This window comes from Choloepus didactylus, chromosome 4, assembly GCF_015220235.1.
Source record: "Choloepus didactylus isolate mChoDid1 chromosome 4, mChoDid1.pri, whole genome shotgun sequence".
NCBI lineage: Eukaryota > Metazoa > Chordata > Mammalia > Pilosa > Megalonychidae > Choloepus > Choloepus didactylus.
In genome coordinates, this window is record NC_051310.1 from 93,202,290 (window position 1) to 93,222,186 (window position 19,897).

Consider the following 19,897-nt stretch of genomic DNA (forward strand, 5'->3'; position numbering starts at 1 on the left):
TTTAAATCATTTATATTCCAGGACACATTTCTAGGAGTCACCCATAAGAAAACAATGCAAGACACAAATACGTATGTATGAAGATATACAGCCTAGCATTAACCTAATTTTACATATTTATTAAAAATTAGATCTACGTATCCATCAAGAGCAAAACAGAATTATGGGCTATCCACACGACAGGATATTATAAAACCATGAATCAATCATTGGGGAAATATGTTACATACGAGCATTTGGGGATGGACATGTTCAGCGAGAAAAGGAGGATGCAAAACTATCTTGTCATCTGTGAGTCAAAAAAAATTATAAAACAATCACATAAACCCCATGTAATCTGAAAGAAAACCACACCCAGGTGATCTCACCAACCGTGTGTAACTTGGGCAAGCCACTTTTTGGGCCAGTTTCCTCCTCTGTAAAATGGCGATAACACCTAACGGCAATATTGTGGGGATTAAACGGGATGATTTATTTAGAAAAACTACAAAGGCTCAGTGTCCACTCCCTTCCCATTTAGCATTTGGTTTCCTACATCTGAGAAGCTTCCCAGGGTCGCTACCTCGAGGAGCTAATGAAATAAAATTAGCCGCTGGGCTTTTAAATTAATGGCCACTCCTGGCCTGCCCCTACCCCCCAGCCGATCCGGGCGGGGAGGGCGTTCAGGCTACGCGTCGGGGAGGGGAGCCCGGCGGCCACGGAGCTCGGGGATCCTTCCCAACGGCCTCCGGGTGGCGGCGCGCACTTCGAATCAAAACTGTGAGGAATAGGGTGGAGTGCCAGCAAAATCCTGGGATCAGGAGGGACAAATTCCTACAAGCAGCAGCAACCGGAAGAAAGCCGAGCCACAGACGACCACGACCGGGCGCATGCGCAGACAGCGACTCCCGGCCTCCACCCGCTCTCGAGGGCTTCCCACGCCCAGCGCGCGACCCTACCCCCAGCCCGGCGAGCAGGGATCCGACTGCGCACTAGCGGTCCTCAGCCGGCGGGGCGAGGCAGGGGCGGGGCCTCGCAAGGAGCGACGGGACGTGCCACCAATCTCCAGGCTGCTCCACCTCGGGGGCCCGTTTTGAAATTCCGCGGGGCCCAACGGCTCGCGGAGCATCTGTCTGAAGCGAGAGTGCCGGTTCTTGCTGTGTTCGGGCCCTCGTGGAGTAGGTCCGAGGCCCTGACGCCCGGCTGCTTGGAGCGTCCGCTATGAGGAGAAGGTGCGAGTTGCGGGGGAGTTGCGGGGGCGCGGGAGGGAGCGACGCCAGTCTGGGTACGGGTCGGGTGCGGGTCCGAGAGGCCCCCTCTGCTTCGGGCGCGGCTGGGCCGGGCCGGGAGGAGGTGAGCCGGCGGGGTGCAAGCGAGACCGGGTACGGACACTCCCCGGCGGACGCGGTTTCCCAGCAGGTCCGACGCCGAGTAGGGACCGAGAGCAGGTGCCCCGGAGACAAGGCACGGCGGGCTTGGCCTGTCAGGGCCGTGGCGCCCGCGGCGCCCGCGGCTCCCGCAGGTCGACGCTGGAGTCCGGGTGCCCCACCCTCCCGCTGGCTGCGCCTCAGGTGCTGCTTCTTAGCACAGAAGATCGTGGTTTCACATTTCTAATTAATAAAGCCGTGGAGTTTTTTTGTTTTTTTTTTTTTTTTTGGACCTATTGTTCTGTGTATCTGGGCTGCAGTATTGTTTTACTTTAATTGAAAAAATGGCTCTGTTTCCTTGAAAGTTAAGAAATTCCGATTGTGGAGTTCTTTTCCTGCCGTTTAACAACTCGCCGGACAGTGCTGGGAAAGGAGTGTCCGACTTGAAATTGGGTATAGACGCGTGGCACCGCCTTGGGATTTTGGGCAAGATGTTGAATGTCAGTTTGCTCACCTCTAAAATATTATCTGCGCATAGGAATTTTGCGTTAAGAGCTATAGATAGAAATGTTAACTTTATTTTCTAAAAGTAGTTGAATTATTGTGAAGACTCAAGATTTGTAGTTATTGGTCAGATTGGTTGCTTCGAGGTTTCTTAAGATGCTTTGTTCCATAATTACTAATTCCAACCAGTCTTTTCCAAATGATTGCCCTGGGGAGAATGGGAATTGACTGCAAATCGTTGGTACCATTGGAAAAGCAACTTTCAGTATAAGGTTGTGGATTATAAATATCTTAATGTTTAAAGAACAGTATATTTAAGTTGCTGTGGGTTTAAGCTAATGATGCATTCTGAGGACTAGTAAAACCTTCCATGACATTAACAGTAAACTCTTATTTCAAGTCTGCTAGGTTTGTGGATTGCTCAGGCGTCTTCTGCTTTCCAGAGAGTGAATGAAGGGGGATGAAAACTTAATGAGTTCACTTTGGTTTCCACGTTGAGAAATATAACTAGTCTTTATAACGGCAACTAGAATTAACTTAACTAACCAACACCAGACTTGGGGATAATATGGATTTCAGGTTTTCATATTTAGAAAGGGCTACGAGAAATAGACCTCAAAAACATAGTGGTTATCAGATGGTCACAGAATTTATTATGCAATCAGTTCCCTCAAGAGATTGTACAGATTAACAAAACTCCTTCTCTAGAGGACTTTTTAGGGAAAAGTAGGATAGTGGATCTGATGAAGCCTGCCTGAAGGTAGGAAATAATTTAGAGGACCATTTGAGATATTTTCCAGACTTATGTTCAAGAGATTGAAAGAATTGGCCCTTTTTACAACATTTTGTCCTTGGGTGGTATTTTTGTAGGCACCCTCGGTTTTTTTAGCGATGTATTATAAGAAAAAAAACCTGTTTTACTCCTTTTACAGAACACCCTGAAAACATTTAGCAAGGCATTGTGTAATTGTACCATGTTAATTACTGTTCACAGTGATTGCTCTAAGACATCTTACAACTTATTTTGAAATGTTATTCATTCAAAATTACTTCTTGAATGTTTACTCTGTGCAAGGTATTCTAAGTGCTGGGAATGCAGCAGTGAACAAAACTGACATCCCTGCCCTCATGAAGTTTACATTTTAATAGCAAAAGAGAGGTAATAAGCAAGTAAATCTTGCATTAATGGTGATAAGTGCTATGGGGAAAAATCAAGCAGAGAAAGAGAATAAGAACTATGGGCAGGAAGGTGGACTTGCAATTGTAGAGAGATTGGTGAGGAAAGGCCTTCCTGAGAAGGTGAGAAGGTGATCTTCATGCAGATATCTGGGGGAAGAGAGATCCAGGTGGCGGGAACAGCGAATGCGAAGTGCTTGAGGTGAGATACTGCCTGGTATGTCAGAAAAAGAGCAAGGTTTTGCTATCTAACCCCGACTCGGCAAATAAATTCCCAGGAATGAGCCTGGCCCTGGCAGCGAGGGCTTAAAAATGCCTTCTTGACCAAAGGGGGAGTGAGGGGAGGGGAGGGAAGGAAAGAAGAAAGGTAACAAGCTGAGGTCACAGAGGCTGGGAGATCCCTAATAGAGTCTAGAGCCTATCCTGGTGGTTTCTCTTATGCAAGCTCCAGCTGGACATCCCAAATGGCCACAGTAAGCCATGCCCTTACCAAAAGTAATCCCCAATTACCTAGGTCCCTACCTGATATTCTATTTAAAGATGCACTTAAGTTTTTTGTTTTTTTTTAAATTCAGTTTTATTGAGATGTATTCATATACCCTACAGTCATCCGCACTGTACAATCAGCTGTTCAAAGTACCATCATAGAGTTGTGCATTCATCACCACAATTAATTTTTGAATATTTCCATTAATCCCCCCCAAATTAAAATAAAAGTAAAAATACAAGTAAAAAAGAACACCCCAAACATCCCATTCCCCCATTCTCCCCTATTAATCATTTAATTTTTGTTCCCATTTTTATACTCATCTGTCTGTACACTGGATAAAGGGTATGTGAGCCACAAGGTTTTCACAATCACACAGTCATACTGCACTCACTAAGTTTTATCCTTCAGAAACTTAAATCCACCAGAGTGTTCTATACCAGACAAGTCTTAAAACCCAGAGGCAATAGCCTCTTTAAGATCAACTATCAGGTGCGGTCCCCTTCCCCATTCTGTCAACACTTGCTTTTAATATGAACAGGTTAGGGTGGTCACTGCCTAGACACCCTGAAGATAGAGAAAGAGATTAAGTGAGAGGAAGGAGTAGCAACAAACAAGATAAGACTGAACAAAGATCTATGAATACTGAAATTTTATGTAATTATGTATTTTTGGATGCTGGGGTGTTGGAATGGCTGGAAGGAGGTAAATGATACAGTAGAACTGAAGCCTATAATATCCCTTGGGATTTACTTTATAGCTGCTTGTTAAATTGTGCCTTGAAGGTCTTTACCTTTCTGTATATACCTTGTATTGCATAATAAGGAAAGAACTGAAATTGTGGAACTGTAATCTGTAACAATTTTTGAAATTACCTATGTGACTGCTCGTTGAGCTGTACATCGAGAGAGAACACCTTTCTGTATGTATATTATATTTTACAATAATGGAAGTGGCTGAAGTTGTGAACTGTGACCCATGACATTCTTTGAGATTTGCTAACTACTTGTGAAATTGTACATTGAAAGTTATCACTGTTATGTATGTATGTTAAAGTTCACAATAAAAAAATGGAAAAAAAAAAAGAGCAAGCAGGCTGATGTGACTGGAGCAGAATGAGCACTGAGGTTCAGAGAAGTGACGGGTATCAGATGGAATTGGGTTCCTTAGGACTTGTAACAGCAGAGGTTTGTATTCTGAGATGGGGAGTCATTGGAGGATTTTGAGTACAAGAACGACCCTGATCTTTGTTTTAACAGGAGCCCTCTTGCTCCTGTGTTGTCAATAAGCTTAAGAGGGCCAAGGCCAAAGCAGGGGAACCAGTTAAGAGGCCATTACAATATAGGCAAGAGATGATGGTGACTTGGACCAGGGCAATAGGAGCCAAGGTGGTGAGGAGTGGAATTCTGGCTGTCTTTTGAAGGTAAGACTGGTGGCAGGAATTTAAGAAAGAGGTGTCAAGAGTGACAAAAGACACCATAATTACAGGGAATTTTGAACAGGAAGTGAGATGTGGGAGGTTTGTACAGGTTAGTGTGGAATTCCGATACATCTCAAAGTAATTTGGGCAGAGAATAAAAACATATTTGCAGGGCCCCGCTGAGGAACTGGGGGCAAATGTGGAAATGTGGGACGTCCCAACCTAGGTTATTACTGATATTCCCACAAACACTGAGGACTAACAATTTAATAGGACGTGTCCTCAATCTTGGGGCTTGCCCTTATGAAGCTTGTTGCTGCAAAGGAGAGGCTGAGCCTACTTATAATTGTGCTTAAGAGAACCTCTCCCAGAGAACGTCTTTGTTGCTCAGATATGGTCCTCTCTCTCTCTCTCTAAGCCCATGCAGCAGGTGAGTTCACTGCCCGTCCCCATATGTGGGACCTGACTCCCAAGGGTGTAAATTTCCCTGGCAACACAGAACATGACTCCTGGGGATGAGCCTGGACAGGGCATTGTGGGATTGTGAACATCATCTTGACCAAAAGGGGGATGCTAAATGAAACAAAGTTTCAGTGGCCGAGAGTTTTCAAATGGAGTCAAGAGGTCACTCTGGAGGGCATTCTTATGCGCTATATAGATATCCCTTTTTAGTTTTTAGTGTATTGGAATAGCTAGAAGGAAATACCTGAAACTGTTGAACTACAACCCAGTAGCCTTGATTCCTGAAGACGATTGCATAACTAGGTAGCTTACACTGTGTGTCCGTGTGATTGTGAAAACCTTGTGGCTTATATTCTCTTTATTCAGGGAATGGACAGATGAGTAGAAAAATAGGGACAAAAATTAAATGAAAAATAGGGTGGGATGGGGGGTGGAATGTGTTGGATTTTCTTTTTTTACTTTATTTTGAAGTAAGGAAAATGTTCAGAAATTGGTTCTGGTGATAAATGCACAACTATATGATGATACTGTGAATAATTGTACACTGTGGTTGATTGTAGGTTATGTGAATATGTCTCAATAAAACTGTATTTAAAAAAATTAAGTTCAGTATAATTTGAGTGTTGGGAAGAGTGGACAGAATGTTTTTAAGAACATCTGTTGAGGAATTTTCTTACTGGCAAGGATTCCCCTTCCTCTTCCCCTCCCCTCACTCCCTGATAGCCTCTAATGTAATTTCTATCTCTGAATTTGCTTTTCTAGTCATCTCTTATAAGCGATATCATACAACATTTGTCCTAAAGTGCCTTGCTTATTTCACTGCTTTCAAGTTTCTTCCATGTTGCAGCATGTCTTAGAGCTTCATTATTTCATAGGGCTAAATAGTATTTCATTGTGTGAATATATCATATTTTGTTTATCCATTTATTTGTTGATAGACTCTTGGGTTGTTTCTACCTTTTGGCTATTATGAATAATGCTGCTAATAAATGTTGGTGTTCAAATATCTGTTTGTGACCCTGTTTTTACTTTCTTTGGGTATATACCTAGAGGTGGAATTGTCAGTCATCTGGTAATTTTATATTTAACTTTTTGGGAATCACACATTGCTTTCCATGGTGGCCACATCATTTTACATTCTCAACAGCAAGGCACTGGAGTTCCAGTTTTTCCACCTGTTCTCTAACACTTGTTATTTTCTGTTTTTTTTTTTTTTGTTTGTTTGTTTTTTAAATAATAGCCATCCTTGTAGGTGTGAAGTGGTAATTTCATTGTGGTTTTGATTTGCATTTCCCTAATGGCTAATGATGTTGAGTATCTTTTCATGTGCCTATTGGCCATTTGTTATCTTCTTTGGATAAATGTCTGTCCAAGTCTTCTGTCCATTTTTAATTGGGTTGTCTTTTTGTTGTTGCATTGTAAAAGTTCTTCATATAGTCTGGATATTAAGCCCTTACCTGCTATGTGGTTTGCATCTGTTTTCTCCCAGTCTGTAAGTTTTCATTTTGATTTTTTTGATGATTTCCTTGTTTGCACAAATTTTTTTTATTTTGATACAGTCAAATTTATCTTTTGTTTCTTTTGTTGCTCATGCTTTTGGTGTTATAGGTAAAAATCCATTGCCAAATCTCAGGTCATAAAGATTTGCCCTTCTAAGAGTTTTATAGTTTTAGCTCTTACATTTGGGTCCTGGATCCATTTTCAGTTGATTTTTTTATATGGTGTGATATAGGGGTCTAACTTCTTTTGCATGTGGATGTCCAGTTGTCCTAGCACCACTTGTTGAAGAGACTGTACTTTCCTCATTGCATGTACGTAGCATCCTTGTAGAAAATCAATTGGCCACAGATGGGTGGGTCTATTTCTGGACATTCAATTCTGTTCCATTTGGTCTGTTTGTCTATCTTTATGCCAGTACCTCACTAATTTGCCACTATAGCTTTGTTGTACAATTGAAATCAGGAATTGTGAGTCCTCCACCTTTATTCTTTTTCAAAATTGTTTTGGGTTCAGGTCCCTTGCAGTTCCATATGAATTTTTTTTCAATTATATTTTTATACTCCCCAGTTTATTTAGAAAACAACCTTTTCTAATATATATCCAAATGAATTTGAAATTTGTTATCTCAAAGTACACAGAAATTACCTGTATTCTCATATAAATGTAACAGTGATAAAAGAACACAACATATTATTTAAGGATTTCAACATAACAGTATTCTTTTTCCAGCCTTTTAAACTATTTTTTTCCCATCTAAGCCAATATGTAATATTTGATATTTGGATTATATGTGCATATAAAACAGACACATTTGTCAAAGTGAGCATAAGATGAAACAGCATAAATTGTGAGAAACAAGCACTATACCTAAAAAGGAATAAATGCTCACCCAATTGTGGAGAAGAAAAGAATTTATTCACAATCTTGCAAGAACAGGCATGCAACCAAAATGTGGGGGGTTGCCTCTCAGAACAATCGACCCAGCACTATTTATTCCCTATGCCTAGCTTGCAAGTCCCTCCCCTGTTTCTCCAGTGGCTGGATACTTCAGAGGTTACATTCTATTGACAGGCCTAACTAGCCGTGCAAATTTGAAACATTCAAAATAAGTGCCCCTGGAGAATTTGAAACATTTGAAACAAGGAACATTTGAAACAATCTCCACCTCTGACTATAATTGTTATGCCCAGGCCTCTTTCCTTTGTTCTTTAACTGCAGTGTCAGTCTGAGCTAGTTTGGTAACAAGTTATGAGGCTATTTTAGGACCACCCCCCACCCCCCCCACCCCCCGTCCCCATCTTGCAAGGACAGTGGGCAGATACACAGGAGGACCGACCTTTGATTACAGGTTGGCTTCTTAACCCTCTGCCATTCCCCTGAGCTGCCCTCACCCTGTGTGAAAGCTAAACTTAATCTAATTCTCACACAGTGACTTTTCTGGCTATAAATTTTCAGAGGCAAGGTGGTCCAAATGGGAGCAAAAAACTAACTTCCTCAAGAAATAAACTAGATAAACAAAAATTAAGAATAATGCTAAAGCTGTATTCCATAAATGTTTCTCTTTCCTATCCTTCTAACATACGAGTGTGCACTCTGGGTATGTGTGAATCAAAATACTTCCAATCAAGATTGTGAACTCCTATGACTAGGGATATCTAATTCAATAAAAGACTCTGGGGTAAAAAGAGAGGTTATATAGGTGAATAGAGGACATTTGTTTGTCCATCAAGTTATACATATCAACTTAATAAAGAGGTAGATTGGGCTCAAATAGTGACTTGGGCCTGAAAGTGATGTTTTAATTACTTATCATGATCATAATTAAGCATATTAGAATGCTAGCTGTCACTAGATTAGTACCTTAAGGTTACACACTGGAAAGAAATGATTGTTACAAAACACACACAAAACATAATTTGTGGTTCTACTATTTTGTTTGTTGCACTATTTTTGTAATTGGGGGCAAGATAAGCAGTCGTTTGTTTAAGAACATTTAATACACCCATAAACTGTCTGAATCAAAGATTTTTATTAACTCTTCTGCCAAACACAACATTGATTTCCATCTACAGTTATTTTTTAAGATAAAAAACAGTAAGTCAATTGAAAAAAAAGATGTGGCCTTGATCTATGAAGCATTACATTTTTAACACACTGAGTGACTGAAAAACATAGAACATCACTGTAAAGATGTTAATCATTGTTGGCATTAGGCAGTGAATGGATGCAGCTTTACTGTGAGCTCTCCACAAATGCTTTGCACCACCTAACACACTGCTGATACATGGTCTCAAAGTCGGAGTTATTCCCATAATAGGGATCTTCAAGAATAAGTTGTTTTTGTGGATCATAGCTCCCAAGTAGTTCAGTTTTGCTTTGCAGTTTTTAACTTCACTACCTCTTCTATTCAGATCTCTCAGATTGCTTTCATCCATACATAGTATATAATCAAATGTGGCCAAGTCGTCTTTGGTAACCTGCCGGGCCTTGTGGATTCATAGGAGTATCATGCTTCTTCTTGCAGTTTTGCCCTCAGTAATCAGGAGGGTTTCCTGTCTCATAGGTGGATGTTGAGGCACTGTCTATCCTACAATTATCTGAAATTTTTGATCAGTTACAAGTTTTCTGAAAACTGCTTCTGCAATGGGTGATCGACAAATGTTACCCAAACATACAAACAGCACCAACTTGGGTGGCTGCGCTGCCATCTTCTCAGGAGCAGAGAGGCAGAGAGTCCCTGTATGAATTTAAGGGTGGAAAATATTTGTAATTTTTTGAAAATTGTGCTTTCATGTGAGCTGTTCCTCACTAGAATATTTGGTAATTCCAAACCCCCCATTTTCCAACATGCCAAATAAAATTTGTTATATATAATAAACTCCAAGGGACTATCAAACTTTATCATTATGACACATTTTGTGAGTATTGCTTTCAGTTAGTGGTCTGCCTGCTAGAGTTTAGTAGTCCTTTTTATAGAGATATTTGTTTCTACTTTAATTGGATTGAAGATCTACAACTCTATGTCCCAATTGCATGTCACTTTATTATTTTTAGCAACATTTGGTTAATTAATTAGTAACTTCTTTTCATTTGTCACAAATCAAAAAGATTATTTGCCAGATGTTTTTTAATAGCACCTTTATTGATACATAATTCACATACCAAACAATTCACCTATAAAACGTACATTTCATTGGTTTTTAGTTTATTTAGAGAATTATGTAACTACTAACACAATCAATTTTAACACATTTTTATCTCCCTTCCCAAAAAACCTATACCTGTTTGTAATGACTCCCCTTTTCCTCCATATCCCTCCCTCCAGGCAACCACTAATCAACTTCTCTCTCAGTAGATTTGCCTGTTCTGGATATTTCATATAAATAGAATTATACTGTACATGGTCTTTTGTGACTAGCTTCTTTAACTTTGCAGGTTTTCAGTGTTTACTGCTGAATAGTATTCCGTTGTATGGATATACCACATTTTTTTAATCAGTTGATGGGCATTTGGGTTGTTTCAATTTTTGTAGCTATTAGGCATAATGCTGCTATGAGCATTTATGTACAAATTTTTGTGTGGATGTGTTTTTATTTCTCTTGGGTGTATACCTAGGAGTGGAATTGCGGGGTCATATGTTAACTTTTTGTGGAATTGCTGGACTGTTTTCCAAAGCAACTGCACTATTTTACATTTCCACCAGCAGTATAGGAGGGCTCCTTTTTCTTCACATCCTTGCCAAGACTTGTTACTGCCTGTCTTTTTGATTATTGCCATCCTACTGAGTGTCCAGTGGTATCTTGTGGTTTTGCCTTGAATTTCCCTGATGGTTAATGCTGTTGAACATTTTTGCATGCGCTTATTAGCCATTTGTGTATCTTCATTGGGGAAATGTCAATTCAGATTCTTTGCCCATTGTGCCATATATCTTATTCAGAAAAATTACCACTTTACCTTTTGGATGTGTTACAGAGCTAGGCTGTTTGTGAGGATCTGGGAGCACAAAAACTCCAAAGGTAGCCAGAAGATAGAAGCATAGTGAACCTTTGGCAATAATTCAGAACCATTCTTTTTTTTTTTTTTTTTTCTATTGAGATTATTCACATACCATACAATTATCTGAAGATCCAAAGTGTACAATCAATTTATCCCGGTACCATCATACAGCCGTGCATCCATCACCAAAATTAATTTTTTTTTCAATTTTTGGAAATCATTACTCTGGAAAAGACATAAAGACAAAAAAAAGGAAACTCAAATCTCCCCATACCCCTAACTACCCCCCTCCATTACTGACTTATAGTATTGGTATAGTACATTTGTTACTGTTGATAAAAGAACATTAAAATACTACTAACTGTAGAATATAGTTTGCAATAGGTATATATTTTTTCCCTGTATGCCACTCTATTATTAACTTCTAGTTATAGTGTCATACATTTGTTCTGGTTCATGAAAGAGATTACTAATATTTGTACAGTTAATCATGGACATTGCCCACCACAAGGTTCACTGTCTTATACATTCCCATCTTTTAACCTCCAACTTTCCTTTTGGTGACGTACGTGACTCTGAGCTTCCCCTTTCTACCACATTCACACACCATTTGGCACTGTTAGTTATTCTCACAATGTGCTACTGTCATCTCTGTCCATTTCCAAACATTTAAGTTCAACCTAGTTGAACATTCTGTTCACAATAAGCAACCGCTCCCCATTCTTTAGCTCATTCTGTGTCTTGGTAACTTATATTTCATGTCTATGAGTTTGCATATTATAATTAGTTCATATCAGTGAGACCCTGTGTTCTAGTTTGCTAATACTGCTGGGATGCAAAACACCAGAAATGGATTGGCTTTTATAAGGGAGGTTTATTTGGTTACAAAATTACAGTCTTAAGGCCATAAAGTGTCCAAGGTAAGGCATCAACAATCGGGTACTTTCACTGGAGGATGGCCAATGGTGTCCGGAAAACCTCTGTTAGCTGGGAAGGCACATGGCTGGCATCTGCTCCGGAGTTCTGGTTTCAAAATGGCCTTCTCTTGGGACGTTCCTCTTTAGGCTTCAGCTTCTCTCCAGAATGTCACTCTCGGTTGCTCTTGGGGCGTTTGTCCTCTTTATGCTTCTCCAGAGCAAGAGTCTGCTTTCAATGGCTGTCTTCAAACTGTCTCTCATCTGCAGCTCCTGTGCTTTCTTCAAAGTGTCCCTCTTGGCTGTAGCTCCTTTTCAAAATGTCACTCTCAGCTGCACTTCAAAATGTCACTCACAGGTGCACTGAGTTCCTTCTGTGTGTCAGCTCATTTATATGGCTCCAGTGATTTAATTTAGACCCACCCTGAATGGGTGGGGTAACACCTGCATGGAAATTATCCAATCAGAGTCATCACCCACAGTTGGGTGGGGCGCATCTCCACGGAAACACTCAAAGAATTACAATCTAATCAACACTGATACCTCTGTCCACACAAGATTACATCAAAGATAATGGCATTTTGGGGGACATAATGCATTCAAACCGGCACACCCTGCAATATTTGTCCTTATGTGTCTGACTTATTTCATTCATTATAGTGCCCTCAAGGTTTCTTCCTCAACCCATTTTTTTTTTTAAGACGGTTTTGTTCGCACACCATGCATTCCGTCTGAATGATTGATTTCCATGATGTAATGTGATACTGAATTTTTCTTTGTCTTTGTTGGGGCATTTGGGGGGAGAAAGGAAGTTGAATTAAGTCTGTGAACTTAATTCAGTTTACTTTAATTCAGTGTTTTTAATTTGCTTTAACCTGAGGCCACTGAAAAACTAGTTTATTTAGTTTCTATAAATACTTTTAGTCTGGAGGCTGTGGCCAATGTAACCTGCCTCTTTTTGTTTTTCAGTGAGGTTCTGGCCGAGGAGTCCATAGTATGTCTCCAGAAAGCCCTGAATCACCTTCGTGAAATATGGGAATTAATTGGGATTCCAGAGGACCAGCGGTTACAAAGAACTGAGGTTGTAAAGAAGCATATCAAAGTGAGTTGAATAGCACTGGTCTCTGCACTGGGACCAGGGGTAAGGATGCTGGGTCTCATCTGAGAGAGCATACAGAAGTCCCATTTCTATCACCAGCACCAGAACTTCACAAGCTGTTCCCGTTTTTTTTTTTTTTGTTTTACTTTATTTTTTAAGTCCTTTCCTGAAATTTTGAAATTATGAGGGTTTGGATATTATTGCTTTTGGTTTTCTTTCTTTGTCCTCCTTGGTCCTAAACTTTTATGGGAGTCTTCTCTCTCTTGCTGTAGGACCTCCTGGATATGATGATTGCTGAGGAAGAAAGCCTGAAGGCAAGGCTCATCAAAAGTATATCGGTCTGTCAAAAAGAGCTGAGTACCCTCTGCAGTGAGTTACATGTCGAGCCATTTCAGGTACATTTGGCAGCCTGTAGGGTGTCGGGGGATCCTGCATGAGTCTGAGATTTAGGAAGGAATTTTGGCTTGGGACTGCAGATGGAATGGTTTCCTTGTATGTGTGTGTGTGTATATGTGTATGTGTGTGTGGGGATGTTGGACTTGAGAAGTAGGGAGGACTTGCTGATTAGATAATTAGTACAGGCAGAATAATTTTCACATATAGGAGGAGTTGCCAGATTGAGAGGTGAAGCAGCTAATCAATATTATAGTGCTTTGATCAAAAACAAGTTTGGTCTTGCTTTCAATTTGTTCTGCTTTGTAGGGCATAATAATTTTTTATTTTTTTCTTACTTTGAGGAAAAGTTTGGCACAGATGGCACTATGCTGCATTTTCTCTGAAAAAAAAAGGTAAAGAGCTACCCAGAAAGCAAAAATGAGTAGTGAGAAGAGAGGTTACCAAAAAACTTGCCTTTGTGAGTTTTTTCATACCCAGAAGGTGCATGTCACTGAGTCAGCCAAAATGGCTACTTCAGAAGAACTGTCTCAAAAGCTGGATTGTTGGGAGAGAATAGGCATCTTCAGAGTTTGCCATGATTTTTTTGTGTACATAGCTGAGAGATTGCTGTATTGTGATTCAGGGAGGATTAGGGACTTGAATTGGGATACCAGCAAGGATGATATGAATAACAAACAAGGGCCCAAGACATAGATTTGCTTAGAACCAGTAAAAAACAGTTGTAGGACCATAAAATTAGGACATATGTGAAGCTTAGAAAAAGAATTAGTGTAGATGTGAGTGCAGGGACAGCACATGATGGCTGATGTGGTGGTGACAAGATCCTCGGGTCCCTTTCTCTGTCACTGGAACTGCCTGGGTGTATGGATGGAGTCAGCCTAGCAGGGAGACGTCCTTTGAAAGGTTAAGGATAATTCATACCTGGCAGCCAAGGGCAATCAGGCAGACCAGGACATCAGGAGAATTTCCCAGGATCAACAGAAATGACATAAGTAAAATTGATTTGGGGCCTTTAGTTGTCCCTTTCTCTCTCATCTTTTCAACTTTCAATGTGAAATTGGCTGAGAAGTTAGGTATACAGTGGTACATTTCCCTTAAATTACACCACAGTTCCTTGTTCACCAATGTTGAATAAAATTGTGTCAACTTAATAGGACATACAACTGCCACTTTTTTTCTTTTTATCTGTTAGAGAAGGGACTGTTGAAATGAATTGTGTTAGTAAGGTGATGTTCGTAGTGTTATTAGGATGAGCAATGAGCATTTACTTATGCAAAGCATGCTTTCCAACCAGTTTTTACCTCTTGCAAAAGTGCACTAGTTTCTATGGATCTTTTCTGATTGGAGACCTTTCTTAGAGGACCCTGTTCATGCCGTAGTCTATTGACTATGAGCTGACGTATTTGTAAGTTTAACTGAAAGTCTGACATTCTGTCCCTCTCCCATTGTCCTCTTCCTTTGAAGAACTTCCCTTGAAATATTATAGCAATGGCACATTGTCTTATACAGGAAGAAGGAGAGACAACCATCTTGCAACTAGAAAAGGATTTGCGCACTCAGGTGGAATTGATGCGAAAACAGAAGAAGGAGAGAAAACAGGAACTGAAACTGCTTCAAGAACAAGATCAAGAACTATGTGAAATTCTTTGCATGCCCCACTATAACATTGATGGTGCTTCAGTTCCCAGCTTAGAAGAACTGAACCAGTTCAGGCAGCATGTGGCAACTTTGAGAGAAACAAAGGTACATTGCCTGCATCTGTGCTTCCTAAAAGTAAATTTGGCTTTCCTATACGTATCTTGTAATTACTTTGTTTTATAGGCATCTAGACATGAAGAGTTTGTCAACATAAAGAGACAGATCATACTGTGTATGGAAGAATTAGATCACACCCCAGACACAAGTTTTGAAAGAGATGTGGTGTGTGAAGATGAAGATGCCTTTTGTTTATCTTTGGAGAATATTGCAACACTACAAAAGTTGCTACGGCAGGTAATGCATTCTTGAATTATGCCCTGGGATCTCCAGCAATCTGAAAAAACTGGTAGCTTTTGTCTTCAGTTTTAGGTAAGTTACAGGAATGGGGGAGGTTAAATAGAGTAATATATGATATAAAACCTTGGTTGGTTTTTTTTTATCAGAAAACTTAATTTATATGTACCTCTGAAAATATGAAATTAAAATTTTGGATGAAATAATATTAGTCATTTCAATTAGCCTAGTGTTTAATTGGAAAAAAAAATTAATTCAGAGTTTGAATTACAGCTCTTGGAGGTCTGACACCTTACCATAATGACAGCCTTACAGTCTGTGTTTAGAAATCATGAAACCATACCTCTTCTTGGTCTTGTAAAAGTGCTTCCTCTCTATGAGGGTTCAGACATTTCTTTGGGGGAGGCCAGAGGGCTGGCCTTCTCTGTGCTGCTGTGCTTCCTGAGAGTAACCACTGACTTTCTCTGCTGCAGCTGGAAATGCGTAAGTCACAAAATGAAGCTGTGTGTGAGGGTTTGCGTGCTCAGATCCACGAGCTCTGGAACAGGTTGCAAATACCTGCAGAAGAGAGAGAAGCAGTGGCCACAGTTATGACTGGGTCAAAGGCCAAAGTCAAGAAAGCGGTAAGAAGCCCACCCCAGTAGCTGTCGTCTTTTTTTAAAGCAGTTTTTTTCACATACCATACAATCCATCCCAAGTGTACAGTCACTGGCTCTCAGTTTAAGCGCAGAGTTGTCCATTCATCACCACAATCAATTTTAGAACATTTTCCTTGTCACCAAAAGAAAAATTACATACCCGTTCACCACCTATTATTGACACAGTCTTGGTGTATTACCTTTGTTATAATCGATGAGAGAATATTGAAATATTACTGTTAACCATAGTCCAGAATTTGCATTAGGTGTATTATTTCCCATATACCACCCTATTAACACCTTGTAATAGTGACGGACATTTGTTCTAGTTCATGGAAGAACATTCTTATGTTTGTACTATTAACCACATTCAAAACCTACAACAGGGTTAACTATGTTATACAGTCCCATGTTTCATCCTCTAGCTTTCCTTCTAACATCTGTTTGCAAATATCTGTTCACATCCCTCCTTTCAGTTCTTCTGAGGATATACCTAGTAGCAGGATTGTCGGATCATACAAAATTCTGTACTTAATTTCCTGAGGAATCACTGAACTCTCTTCTACAGCACTTGTACCAGTCTGCATTCCCACCAGCAGTGAATAAGTGTTCTAATTTCTCCACATCCTCTCCAACATTTGTAGTTTTCTGTTTGTTTAATGGTGGCCATTCTAGCAGATATAAAATGATATCTCATTGTGGTTTTAATTTGCATTTCCCTAATAGCTAGTGATGTTGAACATCTTTTCATGCACTGTTTAGCCATTTGTATTTCCTTTTGGAAAATGTCTATTCAAGTCTTTTGCCCATTTTTTAATTGGGTTGTCTTTTTATTGTTGAGTGTAGGATTTCTTTACATATTTTGGATATTAAAACCTTACTGGATATGTGGTTTCCAAATATTTTCTCACATTGAATATAGGCCACCTTTTCACCTTTTTGACAAAGTCCTTTGAAGGATAAAACTATTCAATTTTTGGTTGTTCTTTTTTACTTTAATTTTTATTCTTGTTTTGTGTGTGGTAATGAAAATGTTCAAAATTTGATTATGGTGATAAATGCACAACTATATAATTGTATTGTGAACAATTGATTGTACACTGCAGATGATTGTATGGTTTGTGAATACAGTGCAGTAAAACTGAATTTAAAAAAAATGCTCAGTTTGAGGAGGTCCCATATATCTATTTTTTCTTCCATTACTTAACTTGTGCTTTGGGTGTAAAGTCTTAAGAAACCACCACTTACCAAAAGATGCTGAAGATGCTTCCCTACATTTTCTTCTTGGTTCATTTTAATTTTTGTACAAGGTGTGAGATAGGGGTCCTCTTTCGATCTTTTGGATATGGATATCCAGTTCTCCCTGCACGATTTGTTGAAGAGACTGTTTGTCCCAGTTGAGTGGACTTGACAAGTTGTCAAAAATCAATTGACTATAGATGTGAGGTTTGTTTCTGAACTCTTAATTCGATACCATTGATCAGTATGTCTGTCTTTATGCCAGTACCATGTTGTTTTGACATGGTAGTTTTTTAATAAACTTTAAAGTCAGGAAGTGTGAGACCTCCAAGTTCGTTCTTTTTCAAGATGGTTTTGGCTATTCGGTGCCCCTTAGCCTTCCAAATTAATTTGATAGTTGGCTTTTCTATTTCCGCAAAGTAGGCAGTTGAGATTTTTATTGGAATTGCATTGTGTCTGTAAATCATTTTGGGTAGAACTGACATATAACGTTTTTTAGTCTTCCTATCCATGAACATGGAATGTCCTCCTTTTTATTTAGGTCTTCTTTGATTTCTTCTAGCAATGTTTTGTAGTTTTCTGAATAGAGGTTCTTTACATCTTTGGTTAAATTTATTCCTAGATACTTGATTCTTTTGGTTGCTATTGTAAATGGAATTTTTTTCCTGATTTGCTCCTCAAATTGCTCATTACTTCTTTGTCTCTTATTCTAGTTTTTCATTTGAAGTCTATTTTGTCCGATATTGATATAGCTACCCCAGCTCTTTTTTGGTTACTGTTTGCATGGAATGTCTTCCAGGCTTTCACTTTCAACTTGTTTGTATCCTTGATTCTAAGGTGAGTGTTTTATAGATAGCATCTAGATGGATCATATTTTTTTTATCCATTCTGTCATTCTTTGTCTTTTGATTGGGGAGTTTAATCCATTAACATTCAATACTATAAAGGCAGTACTTATTTCAACCATTTTATCCTTTGAGTTTCATATGTCGTATCTTATTTTTGTCTCTTTTTATCCTTTTAGTTTCCTTTACTGATAATCTTCATTTCTACACTCTCCTCAAAACGTTCTCTCCTGTCTTAGCTTTCAGCCTGCAGAACTCCCTTTAGTATTTCTTGTAGGGGAGGTCTCTTGTTAATGAATGCTCTCAGTTTCTGTTTATCTGTGAATATTTTACTCACCCTCATTTTTTTAAAATTCAGTTTGATTGAGATATATTCATATACCATACAGTCATCCATGTGTACAATCAACTGTTCATAGCACCATCATATAGTTTATAGTTGTGCATTTATCACCCCAATCTATTTTCGAACATTTTCCTTACACCAGAAAGAATAAAAATAATAAAAATTAAAAAGAACACCAAAATCATCCCCCCCATCCCACACTATTTTTCATTTAGTTTTTGTCCCCATTTTTCTACTCATTCATCCATACACTGGATAAAAGGAGTGTGATCCATAAGGTTTTCACAGTAACACTGTCATGCCTTGTAAGCTACATAGTTATACAATCGTCTTCAAGAGTCAAGGCTACTGGGTTCGAGTTTGATAGTTTCAGGTGTTTACTTCTAGTTATTTCAATACATTAAAACTTAAAAAGGGATATCTATATAGTGCATAAGGATGCCCTCCAGAGTGACCTCTCAACTCCATTTGAAATCTCTCAACCACTGAAGCTTTATCTTGTTTCATTTCACATCCCCCTTTTGGTCAAGAAGACTTTCTCAATTTCACGATGCTGGGTCCAGATTCATCCCTGGTAGTCATATCTGGTGTTGCCAGGGAGATTTACAACCGTGGGAGTCAGGTCTCATGCAGGGAGGAGGGCAGCAAGTTCACCTGCCGAGGTGGCTTAGCTAGAGAGAGAGGGCCACATCTGAGCAACAAAGAGATACTCGGGGAGACTCTTAGGCACAATTATAAGCAGTTTTAGCCTCTCCTTTGCAGTAATGAGCTTCATAAGGGCAAGTCCTGTGATAGAGGGCTTGACATACCAAACTGTCAGTCCTCAATGTTTGACTCACCCTTATTTTTGAAGGACAGTTTTGCCACATAAAGAATTTTTGGCTGGCAGTTTTTTGTTTTTGTTTTCCAGTACCTTAAATATATCATACCCCTTCCTTTTCACCTCTGTGGTTTCTGGTGAGAAATTGGCACTTAGTCTTATTGAGTGTCCCTTGCATGTGTTGAATTGCTTCTTGCTGCTTTCAGAATTCTCTTTATCTTCTTGCTGCTTTCAGAGTTCTCTTTATCTTTGTCATTTGGCATTCTTATTAGTTTATGTGTTGGAGTAGGTTTATTCAATTTATTCTGTTTGGAGTACATTGTGCTTCTTGGACATGAATATTTATGTCTTTCATAAGAGTTGGGAAATTTTCATCCATTATTTCCTATAATATTCTTTCTGTCCTTTTTGTCTTCTCTTCTCCTTCTGGGACACCCATGACATGTATGTTTGTGTGCTTTGTGCCATCATTCAGTTCCCTGAGACCTTGCTCAAATTTTTCCGTTTGTTTCTCTGTCTGTAAAATTTCGTATGTCCTGTCTTCTAGTTTGCTGATCCTTTCTTCTCTCTGTTCAAATCTGCTGTTGTATGCTTCCAGTGTGTTTTTAATCATCTATTGTGCCTTTCATTTCCATACATTCTGTTATTTTTCTTTGCATTCTTTTAAATTCTTTGTGCTCCCACAGTGTCTTCCTAATATCCTTTATCTCTTTAGCC

The 19,897-nt window shown here is 39.4% G+C and overlaps 1 protein-coding gene across 5 annotated transcripts in view; it reads left to right on the forward strand.

The window, feature by feature from the left end:
* The first annotated feature begins 793 nt into the window (after positions 1-793).
* PRC1 (protein regulator of cytokinesis 1) overlaps positions 794-19,897 on the forward strand; it is a 48,020-nt gene continuing 28,916 nt past the window's right edge. For 3 of the 5 annotated variants that reach the window (XM_037833073.1, XM_037833074.1, XM_037833075.1), the window contains exons 1-6: positions 866-1,211; positions 12,775-12,907; positions 13,177-13,299; positions 14,810-15,043; positions 15,122-15,292; positions 15,766-15,915. In XM_037833073.1, coding sequence (XP_037689001.1) covers positions 1,201-1,211; positions 12,775-12,907; positions 13,177-13,299; positions 14,810-15,043; positions 15,122-15,292; positions 15,766-15,915 — 822 coding nt within the window. In that variant the 5' untranslated portion in view covers positions 866-1,200. Of the gene's footprint in view, positions 1,212-12,774; positions 12,908-13,176; positions 13,300-14,809; positions 15,044-15,121; positions 15,293-15,765; positions 15,916-19,897 lie in introns of all 5 variants that reach the window. The other 2 variants (XM_037833071.1, XM_037833072.1) reach the window with 1 other exon arrangement.